We start from the raw sequence: 15539 nt of genomic DNA on the forward strand, positions 1-15539 counted from the left end.
GAATTACTCAGCCTATACGTTCATGAAAAGAGCAATCGGGAGGGTATACGGAGTCTCACTTAGAAAGTCCAATATTTATTAACAAATATAAAACATTTTAGCTGTACAATCTCCAGAACATCATCCATAATTAAATGTGGTCCACATTGCAAAGGCACATCTGTCCTCCAATCAAGTGAATCAATTTCGTTCTCATTTACCGTAGGAGGTGCCCAGACGGAAGAGAAACGCCACAAAATATGTAAAGAGGCAAGGTACCAGACCATATGGGAAATGAAGCCCCACATCCCCTCCTTTGCAATATACTCTTGCATGTGTTCTTGTTTAGGATTCTTGTTTACTGTTGGAAAGAAGGGTCATAGGGGAAGGTGACCATACCTCAACTATAATACAGCTATTTGAAGGAACTGATGGTCTCTCTTTCTGCCCATCTCCCTTAGGAGTACAAATATTTTTGGGAAGGGATGAACCTTTGCCCTCAGCAGAGACATTCATGCTGGTGATGGAGAAACAGCAACAAATATAGTAATATTTTCTTTGTTTTGTCATGCATGCTGAGCAGGGGGAAATGGGCCAAAAACATCACGACGCCCTCTCTTGGTTGTCAGGGTCAGACCAACTAGCGTTTCCCCTCAAAACTAGGGCAACAAACAACCCACAAATGCCTACGCTTCCCTCCAACACTGGAGTCAATCGCTTTCGCCATCTGAACTGATGACACCTTTAAGGTGGGACCAGTCCCTAATAGGACTGTGCACGGGTGAATCCTCTGGGGAGCTGAGCTGCTTAGGCTTGCTGTAGAGACTCCAGACGTTTTGACGCCTTGGGCGGCCTGTGTGAAGAAAAGGGTGGCAGAGAGAGACAGAAAAGAGTTTCACATGAAGAAGCAACAGCTGCGGCTCTAAGGACATTTGCAGGCCTCAATGGACCAAGCCCACTTGCTCTGTGCTCACAACCACAAGATGTGAAGTGCATGCCTTCAAGCAAAACCGCCTCTTGGCTTCTCCACTCTTACAGCACTCACTCCCCTCCCATGTAAACAAAACCCCTAAAAGTCCATCATCATTTTTCTTACACCCATGCCCCCCCCCGCATGCATGCAAAAGAAAAAAAGAAACTGGAATATCTGTAGTATTTACTTGATCACCAAAAGGAACGGTTGACGTGCATCATTTGGTCAGAAATAAGACGCAAAAACAAGACTGGAAGTAAACGACAATCGGTTAGAAAAGTAGCATACCCAAGATTGGGAAGAAGCATATCACAAGCCCCATATCTGACTTCCAGTTTTCCCACCAGACGATGCATGATATTAAATGTTAATCACATAGTGGGAGTGCTGAAATCAAATGGGCTTTAGTATCTTAAATCCACTGATGTCAGTGGGCTTGCTCTCAGTGTGACTTAGCTGGATATCACCCTGCATGGGGCAGGTGGGCTCAAAAACACATGCAAAGCAAAGGCAGAAATCAGGAAGTTAAGAGTTTCCAGGTTTCTTCCTATCTACCACTAGCCATGCCCCTTCCCTTTGGCTCCTCCCACCTTTACCTTGTGTGGTGATGATGTTGCAGAGATCAAGCGAAGCTATTTCGGCGGCCACTTCCCGCTTCTGCTTCAAGGCCTTGCACTTGGCCAGAGATGGTGCCCCTGAGAAAAGGGGAGGGAAAACACAGGCCAAGAAGTGAGACACTTGGGCAAGCCTCCCCCTGTGCTCAGAAGGATAACTCAAAATAGCCACAGTCTGAAAAAGATGTTGCTGTAATTTCCCTGAGGTACAGTGCCTTTAAAAGAGCCTGATGGGTACAAATTCAAACAGGGGCAGCTTTTCATTCATGTGGGGATGTAGTATTGAGGAAAGCAAGTTCTCTTCAAGTCTCACAAACCAAAGAAACCTTGATGGCTGGGAGAAACAAGAGAAGGGCTTTAGCGCAGTGACAGAACATATGCTCTGCATGCAGATGATCCACGTTTCAACCCTTGGCATCGCCAGTTAGGGCTGGAAAAGCCCCCTGCCTAAAGTGCTGGAGAGTCACTGGCAGCCAATGCTGAGCCAGAAGGAACAGTTGTCCAACACATTAAAAGACAGCTTCATCTGACGGATTTCCGGATCATGCAAAGAATCTGGCTTTTGAGGGTGTAAAAGACAGTCTCCGGAGACACCTGTTTAAATTTCTGAACCAGTAGGAATTACAGTAGTGAAGGCGGCGTGTGTGGTCACGGGACTCCCAACAGCTCTTTCCATAATCGCACAAGGTCAGCCATTGACTTTGAAAATGGGCTGTGCGTGTGTAACTCCTACAGGCTGGTTGCAGCACCCACAACTTCCTTGGTCTGAACGTGGGGTTTGGAAGCAAGCACACACAGTGCTCCTGACTCTTAGTTCCTGGATCCAGCCTCTCTCCTCCCCTTGAGAATAGGCTTTCCCTGCGCTTCCCAGTTTCTGCCTAAAGCATCCAACTTGCACCTACCCTTCAGGCCGAGGTTTTCCAGCTCCTCTTTGAGCACCTTTAACTGAGCTTTGCGGGAGTGGCAACCGCTAAGCAGCTTCTTGTAATTCCGATGGGCACCACACTCCCGGATGTAGCGTTTCAGGCGTCGGATTGAAGAGTGCTCCTCCTGCTTCCCGGAGTGATGCTCTTTGTCCTGCAGCAGGTGGGCAATGGGGAAGAGATCGCAAAAACTAACATGGGGTCCATAAAAACGCTGTATTTTCAAAAGGCATCTGTCAGGGGCTCCCACAGGGTCCGCAGGAGGAGGTGGAAGGAAAATCGAGGCACAGGGATCCCCGGCCCCTCCTCTCCAGTAGTACCGCTTCAAGCCGGGAAAGCAGCAACGCCTCCAGTGGTGAGGAGGGGGAGGTGGTCAGCACGGGAAGGAGGGGGCTCGAGGATGTTGGGTCGGAGCCCTCTCACCACCTTCGTCCGGAGGGCTCAGAGAGGTAGACACCACTTCCGTCGCCCCAATTACACAGGGGGCTTAAGTGCAAAGAGGGGAGGAGGAGACTGGGGGTGCCTAAGATATTTTGCTGGGGTCGTAACCGGAAGAGGGCACTCCCAGATTCTGCTAGTGACTGAGATGGACATGAACTTGTAGCTCTGCACTGTACATAGTGCCGTATATGCACAATAAACTTGTAAATAGTCAGGAGTTTGGCGTGGTTACTCGTCAGCAACCACCACACAATCCTGACAGCATCCATTCCTTTAAAATAATCATGCTGTGTCTTATTTGCAAGGGAGGGGAAACTTTTCCAGCTGCATTCCTTTTTGGGTGCTGCATGCTAGTGGAAGCTTTTAATGCAGAAGGTCCCCAGGCTCAACCCCCAGCCTCTCCACACAGGGCTGGGAAAGATGCTGCTGCCAGTCAATGTAGGCAACAATGAGATACCGGTAGATGGGCCAATGGTCTGAGACTCTGTTCTTATGGTCTTAAGTGAAATGCCTTGGAAGGAAGTGTATCCTGAAAGGCAGGATGCATAGTTAAAATACACACACAAATTTGATTTTTGATATAGAAGCAAAAGGAAAGAGTAAAGGTGGGCAGCTTGCTTAGACTAAGGGCCCCACTGGCCATTAATCCCCATACTCTGTGCTCCCTGCGTGCCTGACATTTGCACAATGATTCAGGTTACTTTTGAGAACAAAAGCTCGTGCCAGACTACACTCCATGTCCAGGCTAAATATACACTGACCAGCATATTATGATGCTGGAACTGCCACCCAGAACACAAAAGACTTGAGTACAGTGGTACCTCTGGTTAAGGACTTAATTCGTTCCGGAGGTCCGTTCTTAACCTGAAACTGTTCTTAACCTGAGACACCACTTTAGCTGATGAGGGCTCCTGCTGCCGCCACGCCGCCAGACCATGATTTCTGTTCTCATCCTGAAGCTAAGTTCTTAACCCGAGGTACTATTTTTGGGTTAGTGGAGTTTGTAACCTGAAGCGTTTGTAACCTGAGGTACCACTGTGAATATCAATCTTGGGAATATCGTAACACATGCTGGGGGGGAGGGAGGGAGAGGACAAATTGTGCCCGCAATTGTACTGAGCTATAAATGTTTTGCATTGCCAAGCAAAGATCTTCTTACCTTTCCTTTGCGTTTGGAAGAATGGGGCTCATCTTCATCTCCTGAGCTTGAACTCGCTTCCCTCCTCCTTTGGGGCTTCTGCATTCCCGTCTTCGGCAGGCCTTTTTTCCTTCTCACCAATTCACTTCCACTGTCCTCTGAATCCGTCTCCAGATCTTTTTCAGCGATGGTACGCTTTCTCTGGGACTTCTCTCCTTTCTTTCTCAGTGACTCTTCCTCTGAGCTATGTTCACTCCCAGACACACTCTTGCCCTTCTTTTTAAGCTCACTTTCCTTTCTCCACTTCCCACTTTCCCACTCTTCTGACCCATTCTCTGATTCGTCACTGCTCCCAGACACCTTGGATTTGCTTTTGCCCCTTTCCATCTCCTCTGTCTCACTGCACGATTCATCTTCACTACTGCTGGGCTTCTTGGTCCCTTTTCTTTTTCGCTCTGAGCTCTTGCACTCATTTGTCTCGCTTTCCAATTCTTCCCTGCTTGTGCTTCGCTTGGGAGGCTTATGCTTTCCCTGCTTTATCTCCTCCAGTTCCTTCCTCTTCTGTGTCTTTTCCATTCCTTTGCTGGCCTGCCTCTTGAACTCCCCATCATCTTCAGAATCGCTTTCTGAGTTATGGCTCCATTTCTCACTTTCCCTGCTTCGTTTACTATTTCTCATCTTGTTTTGCCTGCTGGGCAGCTCATCCTCTGAATTGCTCTCTGATTCTTCCTCACTCTCACTCTCCTCTTGAGCCTTCAAATGTCTTCGTCTTGGCCTGTTCTGAGCCTTTTTGCCGCCACTGCCCATCTCATCTTCACTCTCACTCCCATCAATTCTTCCCCCCTTGCACATTTTTCCTGCCTTGGGCAGCTCCATGTCCTCTTCCAACTCTTCTTCCTTTTTTATCCTTTGCTCATCCATATTTCTGTTCTTTCCTTTGCCCACTGTCTCAGACCGCTTCTGTTGTTTGCCAAACCCTTTCTTTTTCTGGGGCTTGTAGTTGCTCAGCTCTTGTTCAGAGTCACTCTCTGATTTGATTCTTTGACCTTTTGCTGCCTTCTGTTTCCTGATCTCTTCAGGGTCACTCTGTTCCACTTCTGTTGTCTCCTTCGACTCACTCCCTGATTGTTCTCTCTGTCTCCTGCTCTGCTGCTCCCTGGTTGGTTTGCTACCTTTCCCCCTCTGGGGTTGTTCCATCCTTCTCTTCTTTGCACTTTGTCCATCGCTCTCAGATCCACCAGCCTGCCCTTCTGCTCCGGAATCTCGTTGGTCGGAGGAGCTAGATTTCCAATCTCCAACATGCTTAGGGCCACAAAGGAGTGGTATCTTCTTGGAATCAATCCCAGAATCTTCATCATCAGAACTGACTTCTGGAAGATAAAAAGTGAGCAACATGACAGATATTGAGAAGGGGCCCTAATCAGCCTACCTGGCTGGAAATTTGCCTGGTCACCTGTGGCAAGTTAACAACTGTCATAGTGGGTTGCTATGCATAGCAACCCACTATGAGGAATATACCCTTGTCCGACTTTAATTCAAATCATTTCCCGTCCTGTTTCTTTTTAATGTTTGTTCGAATTTTTTTAAAAAAACAAAGAATAAAAAACACAATTTTATTTGCTGACTCAGTAGAATTAATTCAGCAAACAGCGGAGGAGAGAAAACGCCACAGAGGAAAGCAAGTAGGAATCGTTACGGTGATCCGAGGTAAAAATCCATCTAATAACAAACAAAAAACAACCTGCTAAGGAAAAAAAAACCTCAAAAAGGGGCAAATCAAACACACACAAAGTAACTGCACTCACAAGAAAACAGCAGTTAAAGGCCCGAAGAACACCAGTGATTAAATTAGCCTGCTTCAAGCAAGGGTAGAAAAAATGAATTGCTGCTTGCAACTTAGAAGCCTCCGATAAGGATGGTGTTTTTACTACCTAACATTTTCCCACTGTCCTATTTTCTACTGGAGAGAGAAGAATTACAAACCTGAAATACCATAAATAAAGGAAAAATAGCAACACTACTTTTTAAATAAAGGATAAGTGCTTATTTAAAGTGTTTAGAGAATCAGTATTTATTATTTATTTATTTCATAAAATCTATATACTACTTGATTGTAAAAAACAAACAAACCTCAAAGCGGTCTACAAAAAGATAAAACAATAAAGTAGGTTCACAGCCCTACTTTAAAATGTACAAGAGTTAAAATACTAGAACAGATCAAAATTACCTCAGCTTTCCAAGCATCTGGGTAAGCTTGTCTAAATAAAGGAATGTTTTTAGCAGGCGCCGAAAAGCGTACAGTGAAGACGTCGGCCTGATCTCAAGAGGCAGGGAGTTCCAAAGTGCAGGTGCTGCCCCACTAAACAATCGACTTTGCACCAATGCGGAGTGGGTATTACGTGGCACCGTAGTAGTGCCAACGTGAGTTTCAGGCAAATATTCCAGAGATGTTCCACCACCTCAGGCCACCATCATCTACAATCAGAAGATGTGGTGCTTCCCTTGTGGCCTCCTTCTCCCAGCGAGGCCTGTTTTTAGCCTCAACCCATGGAGGAGAAAGCCGACAGTGGCGGAGTTAATGTGTGTTCAGAAAACAGGAATGAATGTTCCCCCTTACATGAAAAACTCTCTGCATTTTGATAATTAAGAGACATGCTAGTGTTCCATGGGCATCTAGCCTTTTCATTCTTTGATACATTTAAAAATGTGTTCTGAAAGTGGCAGAGAGCCTATAAAGGAGGTAACCACGGGCTTTCTGTGAAAGCCCTTTCTCTCTACACATAAAAATGCAGCTGACACAGATCTCCATTAAGGCACTTCTCAACATAACTAACAGAATCCTTCCAATTCTACAATTCTATGATGCAGGAATCTGGCTGAAGCTAAGCAGGCCACCAGTGATGGATGGACGGGCCTCAGTGTGGGATAGAAGACAAAACAAAGTGGATTTTTAAAACAAGAGAAGCTGATTTCAATTATTTGCTGCTATCAGAAAATATACTTGCAGGAGGAAGGATCCCAAATACTTGGAAAGAAGCATATATAACATTGATTCCGAAACCAGGTTCAGGACTTATAGGACAAGAGATTGTAAAAGGAGATCAAGTATTATTTATGTATGCGACAACTGCGGCAAGGACTTTGTTAGCATAAAATTGGAAAACTCAGGAGTTACCGACGATCGAAGAGTGGCAGACAAAAATGATAGACTATGCAGAACTAGCAAGACTGACTAGCAGGATCCGAAACCAGGAAGAGTCAAAGTTCCAAAAAGACTGGAGTAAATTTGTGGACTATATGGAGAGGAATTGTAGAAGTTTAAAGACACTTGCAGGATTGAAAAAAATCCTACGAAATGACTTTAAGTAGAAGGAGTAAAGGAACTGCGAGATAAGAGTTGATAAGAAAACCAAATGAGGGGAGGGAGGGAAGTCAAAGCTCGGCAGAGCATTGGGAATTCGAGATAGGTGAATAGGTGTTAAAAAGAGAAAATCTGTGTATGTCATGTTTGTTGTTGAATGTTTTGTTACTGTTATTGTTACTGTTTAATGTGTTTAATGTGTTTATTTGAAAAATTTTAATAAATTGCTTTTTTCCCAATTATTTGCTGCTATCAGCCCATTATCTGGACTGCATGTCCTTCAGAGGAAGGTCCCAGCAATTTCCTGCCAAAAAGCAAGGTCATCCAAGCAAACTGAAAGCAGTGCATACTGGACAGGCAAGAAGCAGCACTTCCTCATGTACTGTGCAATTGCTTTAAACAATCACAGAACACACACACACACTCATGCTCCAAGAGTCTCAGATACTCCCCTGTGGCTGGAAATCACAAGGAAAGGATGGTAATGTGATGAGTAACAAGTAACCAAAGGGTTAACTGTGTTCTGTATAGCACCTGACCACTGAGGAATATCATGTTACAGAATGTACCAGAAGTGTTTCTGTATGTTGCAGTTGGTTTCGTTTCTGCCTGGGAGACGGTCGCAAGATGTCTGCGCTCTCACCAGGTTGTTTGTTATTTTCTCTCTAGAATAAACTTAAGTAGTTATTAGAACACTTTGGACTCTGTGTGTTCTTAAGAGGCTTTTTATCCAACGGCTATACAAGCTTTCGCTGTGTGAGAAGAAGAACTCTGCTGTGTGTGTGTTTTACTGCCAGCCCGGTTCTACCGAAGCAGAGAAGCGCAGCGGAAGCGCGCCGGGCGATAATCAGAGGCTCCTAATTAAGTCATAAACAACTCAACGGAGCCCTATACCCGTCACAGGTTATGGGTCATAGAACCTAATCAATCACCAAAGCAATAAAAGGTGATTGCAGCTGTAAAAGCCGTGGAGAAAGCCGGTGTAAAGAGCTAGCTGGGAGAAACCTGTTGTTTTGCAGTCGGCAATCAATAGATGCACTCGCTAGCAGAAAGACCCTGTACCAGAAGGCTGGGATCCGCAGTCTACCCGGAGGAGCAACGTGAGCTATTCTGAGTGAGTACACAGACACGGAGCCCGGGGGTGGACAAGATGGCGGAGCAGCTACAGGAGTCATTTGTCGTGCCGTTCCAGAGGTTGAATGGCGACAACTATGCAGAGTGGAGAGAAAGGGCCAGAATGTGGTTGCTAGGAAAGGATTTGTGGACTTGTGTGTTGAATCCTCCAACCCCTGTCGCTGATAATTCAGCAGGTGAAGCACAGAGGTTTGCAGCAGAAACCAGGAAAGACAATAAGGCTCTATGTGCAATTGTCATGAGCTGTGATGCTACGCAACTGCCCTATGTGCAAAATGCTGAAAATGCCAAGGAAGCCTGGGACAGTTTGGAAAGGGTCCATCAGAGAAAAACAGCTGGAGCTAAGCTGCATGCTATGAGGCATCTCTTTGAGTTGAGACTGAGACCAGGGCAACCCATTAAGGAGCACATTGCCAATGTGATTGATGCATTCCATAAGCTGCAGCGGCATGAGCTTGTGTTCAAAGAGAAGGAAAAAGTTTATATTTTGCTGTCTAGTTTGGGAAACGCCTATGAACATTTGTGTTTAACATTTGAGTCAATGCCTGAATCTGAACTCACGATTGCTTACGTTTCTGGGCGTTTGGCGGATGAGGAACTGAGACGCCAGAAAGAATCGGCTGAGAAGGGGGGCCGTGGGCACAGAGAAGCCAGTGGGGGTGCAGTAAAAAGCACTGAGGAATCCACTGTGAGTGCGTGCGCAACAAGGCTTTGCTATCGGTGCCAGCAGCCTGGGCACGTAGCGAGATTTTGCCCAGCTCCGGAAGCAGCCAAGGTCACTCAGCCAGGTGCCAGGCAACCCAGCGGACGTGGTCGTGGGACTAGCCAGCAGCGCCGAGGCAGAGGACGTGGGAAAACTCCAGATAAGCCTGTCAGCCGTCTTTCTGCTGCCTTAGCAACGGTTCGAAACAAAGGACAGGACAGTTTCGCTTTTATTATCGACTCAGGCAGCAGCCATCATCTTGTACCTCCTTCAGGACAGATCCTGAACTGCAGGCCACTTGAAGATGAAAAAAGCCTGCATCTTGCTGATGGTTCTTCTGGAACAATTAAAAGCAAGGGTGTTTTTTATATGCAATGCTTAGACACTAACCTTGATGTTTATGTTGTACCAGGCATGGAGAATGGTCTTTTAAGTGTGTCTTGCTTATTGCGTGAGGGCTTTGAAATAAGTTTTGCCAATGGTGTTTGCAAAATTGCCAGAGATGGGGCTGAGCTGGTAAGTGTTACTGTTGGGTCTGATGGTCTGTTTGTCCTAGATGGGAGGGGGCAAGCAGGTGGAAGTAACACTGGTGATGCTCAGGCTAAAAGTGCCAATACCCCAAAGGGCACAGAGGGCGCTATCCATAAGGATTGTATTCATGCTTGGCACAGAAAATATTGTCACATGTCTTTTCCTTATGTGAAAAAAGCCCCTGGAGACGCATTCATGTTAGAGGGGAAAGATGTGGGACCAAGGCGTTCAAAACGCACCACGAAAGGTAAACCACCTGAAAGGTTTTCAGCTGTCAGTGTATGGGCGAACCTAGCAGTGTGTGAGCCTGAAAGCTTTGAAGAGGTGCAACAGTTGTCAGTAGAGGAAGCTGGTAAGTGGAAAGTTGCAATGGAGAAAGAGTTGAACTCCATGCAATCTCTTGGTGTGTATAGCCTAACACAGTTGCCAGAAGGCAAGAAAGCAGTCAGTTGTAGGTGGGTCTACAGGCTGAAACCCACAGTGACTGGAGAGCCTCAGTACAAGGCTAGATTAGTGGCTAGAGGTTTTACTCAGAAGAAAGGAATCCACTACACAGATGTCTTTAGTCCGACTTCGAGAGCGGAATCTTTCAGGATGCTTTTAGCGACTGCAGCGCAGAGAGGCCTAGTGGTCAACCACTTTGATGTGGACACCGCTTATTTGAACTCTGACCTCCAGGAGGAGTTGTACATGTTGCCTCCTCCAGGGTTTGAGAGTGACGTGCCAGGTCAGGTGTGGAAGCTGCACAAGTCGATCTACGGTCTGAAGCAATCAGCTAAAAATTGGAATTCATGTCTTGATTCTGTTTTGAAGAGCCTAGGTTTCAGGAAGAGTCTAGCTGACAGTTGTCTGTATCTCAGAGGTGAAGGAGAACAGCAAGAACTGTTGCTTGTCTATGTTGATGACTTGATCTGCTTAGCAAAGAGCCAGATGCAAGTGCAGAAGTTTGCAAAAGAGCTAGGCAAGAGGTTCAAACTCAAGAATCTAGGTGCAGTGAATGTTTATCTAGGTGTGCAGATAGACAGAACTGAGGATGGAAGTTTCTTGCTCAGTCAGAAAGGCAAGATTGAACATTTGCTTGAGAAGTTCAGAATGTCTGACTGTAAAGGGGTCAGAACACCCATGGAGACAAACTTTGTGAAAGATTCACAAGTGAAGGACAAAGTAGCGTTTGAGAGTCCTGAAGTGTTTCAGTCAGCGCTAGGGAGTCTGTTGTATTTGTCACAATGGAGCAGACCAGATATTGCTTTTGCAGTCAATTTGCTCAGTAGAGAAGCATCGAAACCTAGCATGCATGCTTGGAATGGCATTAAGAGAGTGCTTAGGTATTTGCAGGAGACCAAAGAGTATTGTTTGGAGATGTCAGCGCAAGGTGAGCCACAACTCACTTGTTTTGCAGATGCTGATTGGGCCAATCAGGAGGACAGGAAGTCAGTGACTGGTTTGGTAGTCAAGTTTGGAAATGCCCTGATTGGTTGGCGGTCGCACAGGCAAAGCCTAATAGCAATGTCTTCCACGGAAGCCGAATTCTGTGCGTTGTCTGCGACATGCACTGAATTGGAGTACTACAGATGTTTGGTCCAGGAAATCTGGGGTGATTGTAGCCAACCTATCACTGTTTGGGGCGACAATCAACCATCTTTGAGACTGGCGGAGTCTGGACAGTTCAAGGCCAGAACCAAACACTTAGACATCCGCTTCCGAAACGTATGTCAAAGCATACAGGTAGGCTTGGTAAAGTTGAGGTATTGTCCAAGTCAAGAGAACCTAGCAGATGGGTTCACAAAACCCTTGAGTTTCCAACGGCATGGGGAATTCTGTGAAGGGTTGGTTTTGGGGTAAGTTTGGATACCCGCTATCCCCAGTGTTCAGGTGAGAGGGGGTGTGATGAGTAACAAGTAACCAAAGGGTTAACTGTGTTCTGTATAGCACCTGACCACTGAGGAATATCATGTTACAGAATGTACCAGAAGTGTTTCTGTATGTTGCAGTTGGTTTCGTTTCTGCCTGGGAGACGGTCGCAAGATGTCTGCGCTCTCACCAGGTTGTTTGTTATTTTCTCTCTAGAATAAACTTAAGTAGTTATTAGAACACTTTGGACTCTGTGTGTTCTTAAGAGGCTTTTTATCCAACGGCTATACAAGCTTTCGCTGTGTGAGAAGAAGAACTCTGCTGTGTGTGTGTTTTACTGCCAGCCCGGTTCTACCGAAGCAGAGAAGCGCAGCGGAAGCGCGCCGGGCGATAATCAGAGGCTCCTAATTGAGTCATAAACAACTCAACGGAGCCCTATACCCGTCACAGGTAAACAGGTGGGAAAAGGCATCTTTCCCAAAAAAACCCTGTCTGTCTGCCATTTACAAATAATTGTGAAAACCAAATGTGGCGTTTGCCCGTTCTTTTGGAAATGTCTGTACAGGGGGAGAGAAAGGGTTAATAGATAGATCAATAGAAAAGCCCAGAGGCGGAGCCTACCTGCTTTTAAAAAGGCTTAGCCAGTGGTTTAGACAGTTGGGAATACAGTTGGAAATAGAGAGGCAGTTCGGTTGGTTTCTTGTGGGTGGGAGGCATAGGAGTCAGAGAGAGTTAGAGACAGAAGGGAGAGAGAGTGAATCGGATTACAGTGTTTCAAAGTATTTAAAACTTGTTTGCATTCACAATAAACTGGAATCTTTGTTAATACGTTACAACCTGACTGAGTCTGAATACAGTGGTACCTCGACTTACGAAGACGATCCATTCCGGGGCCGTCTTCGTAAGTCGAGGTTTTCGGATGTCGAAGCCCGATTTTGCGCTTCTGTGCATGTGCTGGCCGTGTGCGCCGGGCGCGCTCGGCAAAAAGACTTCTGGGGTTGTCTACTTCGGAAGTCGAAACCTTCTGAAGTCGAAGCGTTCGGATGTCGAGATATGGCTGTATATTACCGGGGAAACCTAGTTGGTGGCAGTGGAAGAGAATAGGTGTGGTGACACAGGGGGCTCTGTGTGAACGCCACACCAACCTTAAGAAAGACCCTTCCACAACCAAGAGACTAAGACTACACCAGGGAGCATTTGCATATAGGACAGCATTTTGCAACCTTGTCACGTACTTAGTATGCTTCCAGTTCGCTGCTTCTTGAGCTCTTGGATTTCTAACTCCTCGCCAGAGGTATGAGAGTTGCAGCGAGGTCGCTTCTGGCTTGTGGAGTTGATGTGAGTCTTGAATTCTGCCATGAACACTACGGCATTTGCGGACTCCCCCTCCTGTAGATGACATGAAAATGAAAAGTTTCCAGCTTTAACCATTTGGACCCCTTTTACTGCCCCTGGCTCTCCTCCAGCTGGCTCTCCCAGCAAAAGTGCTGCCCTCTCCTGCCCTTTGCCCACTAACTTGCCTGCACCTCCAGACGGTGCAACTCTTGATCCACCAGCTGCCTGAGTTGCTCCTTTTGCTCTTTAGCCATATTCTTCTGCCCGGCATGGAGGAGATATTTCTTCCGGACTATAGCATTTGTGAGGGTGCTGCAAGAAAAAGCAATAATTTCCAGTTTCATCTCCAGTTCCAATGCATATAAAACAATACAATAATAAAATGTCAACAGCCACCAAGCCACACAGAACCAGCAAGTCAAGCATAACCATCTCCAGCACCAATGAACGGATTAACTGAAAGCTGGGGCAAATAAACACATTTTTATTTGGCACCAAAAGCCCAACAGCGTTGGCACCTGTTAAATCTGAGAAAGGAGGGCATTCCGTTATTGATCTGCCAGTCCTGAGAGCACCCTCTTGTGTTTTGCCACGTAGCAAGTGCTTGATAAATATAACATACGGGCAGGCTTATATGGGAAGAGGCAATGCACAGAGTATGTAGGTCCTAAGCCATGTAGGATTTTACATGTCCACAACCTCCCGATGGGAGACAGATGCACTATGTACTTAAAAGTACTTGAGCAAAATGGTCACAGCTGGTGTCTGTGGGCTCCCTCATCCTAGACATTGGCCTTGTTACCAGAGAACTGGCCTATGTGTGTAAAAGGTAAAAAGGTAAAGGACCCCTGGATGGTTAAGTCCAATCAAAGGCGACTATTGAATTGCGGTGCTCATCTCACTTTTCAGGTTGAGGGACCCAGCATTTCCCCCACAGACAGCTTTCCGGGTCATGTGGCCAGCATGACTAAATGGCTTCTTACGCAACAGAACACCGTGAAAGGAGCCAGAGCGCAAGGGGACGCCGTTTACCTTCCCGCCGCAGCAATACCTATTTATCTACTTGCACTGGCATGCTTTCGAACTGCTAGGTTAGCAAGAGCTGGAACAGAGCAAAGGGGGCTCACCCCGTCGCGGAGATTCGAACCACCAACCTTCTGATTGGCAAGCTCAAGAGGCTCAGTGGTTTAGACCACAGCGCCACCCTATGTGTGTACTCGCCCCCCCCCTAAGATGTCAAAGCAATAAACTAAATGTTCAAAATACACAGGGTGGATGCACATACATAAGTTTACTGTATAAATAAACCATATTCTGAAAAGACGTACTGTAGTGAGCAATTCTGAAGCCGTTTCGATTCTCTTAAATGACCTCAACTATTTCTCTGCAGTAGAAGGAAGGAGATGAGGGAGAACACCTCCCCCAAAATAGTTCACTTGTAAATCCTGCTAATAGATAAAATTGCTTGGCATGTAGGGGGCTTACCTCTCCCTGGAAAACTGGTGGTCTGGCATGTATCTGTTAAGCTGTCAATAGAGCATCTGTGTATCAACAGGTGTAAGTTTGTGAAAGAGATTCAGGAGCCATCGTCCTTGCCATGTCAGAGGGATATTCTGGACGCCCGCCCACCTACCCCCGGCCAGCGGGTGTGGGCTCAGCAGTTCAATCTTTCCTCGCGTCACACCCATTCAGGAGGAAGTGTCTTTCCCCACCGCCTTCCCCGACGCGAAAGGCGCCGGCTATGCGGTTTATTTCAGCGGCGAGGCAAACGCACTCTGTACATGCTCAGGGACACCCCAGTCTTCCTTAGTCCCGAGCGCGGAAAGCACGTTTCAGGGCCAAACGCCGCCGGCCCCAGCTTCGGGTTAAGCCTTGCAGGCGCCCCCTAGAAGCCTTGAGCAGCTCCGGACTCTCACCTGAGATCGGGCTTTTCCTGGAAAAGAGCCCTGACGAACGCTTCCATGCTCCGCAGCTCCGCTGCCATCCTTTCCCGCCGACTGGCTCCTCCAAGCTGAAGCGGTCCTTCTCCCCGCAAGGCTTACTGGGAAGTGTAGTCCCGGGTAACAGCGACCGCAGCACCAGCAACCAGAGGAGCCTTTCACCGTGGCGGGTGAAGAAATAGGGGAGCGACGCAGGGTGGCTCGCGAGGGTTAGCAAATAAGCCAATGGGAGCGGATTCGACGGCATCGCCGGGCCTGACGGGAAACGTAGTCCTAGCAACGCGTGCGTGCCCGTAGCAACGGGGAGGTAGCGGGTACTTCCGGGTGTGACCAGCCAACGCGCGTCCAATGGGGAAAAGGTTGTCTTTAAATTGCGCATCGCTGCCCTTTGTTTAATTCCCTGAGTTTGGGCCTCTCCAAAGCTCCCATGCCATGTTTGAATAATAGGGGCTCCAGATAATAAAAAAATTAAAAAATCGGGGGTTGCTTGTTGTGGAAAGAGCCTCCCCGCCCCGAGGCATGCTGGGAGTCGTAGTCCTGATCCTCCTGCGCATCCGCTTTGCTGAGGTATCTTCCCGGAGCACACCGGGAAATGTAGTTCTTCCACTGTAAACCC

The 15539-nt window shown here is 47.0% G+C and overlaps 1 protein-coding gene across 3 annotated transcripts; it reads right to left on the reverse strand.

Moving 5' to 3' along the window:
• Positions 1–53: 53 nt before the first annotated feature.
• Positions 54–15031, reverse strand: HIRIP3 (HIRA interacting protein 3). Of its 3 annotated transcripts, none has more exons than XM_060281676.1 (7): positions 14900–15031; positions 13175–13295; positions 12884–13037; positions 4090–5438; positions 2469–2643; positions 1549–1647; positions 54–832 (listed from the first exon to the last, which is right to left on the reverse strand). In XM_060281676.1, the coding sequence occupies exons 1-7, from the start codon at positions 14965–14967 to the stop codon at positions 690–692; spliced, it is 2109 nt and encodes a 702-aa protein (XP_060137659.1). In that variant the 5' UTR covers positions 14968–15031; the 3' UTR covers positions 54–689. The 3 variants fall into 3 exon arrangements, with proteins under 3 accessions (XP_060137659.1, XP_034991974.2, XP_034991973.2); XM_035136083.2 differs by having other exon boundaries at positions 4090–5435; positions 13169–13295; XM_035136082.2 differs by having other exon boundaries at positions 13169–13295.
• Positions 15032–15539: the final 508 nt, after the last annotated feature.

Source organism: Zootoca vivipara, chromosome 13 (genome assembly GCF_963506605.1).
Source record: "Zootoca vivipara chromosome 13, rZooViv1.1, whole genome shotgun sequence".
Taxonomy (NCBI): domain Eukaryota; kingdom Metazoa; phylum Chordata; class Lepidosauria; order Squamata; family Lacertidae; genus Zootoca; species Zootoca vivipara.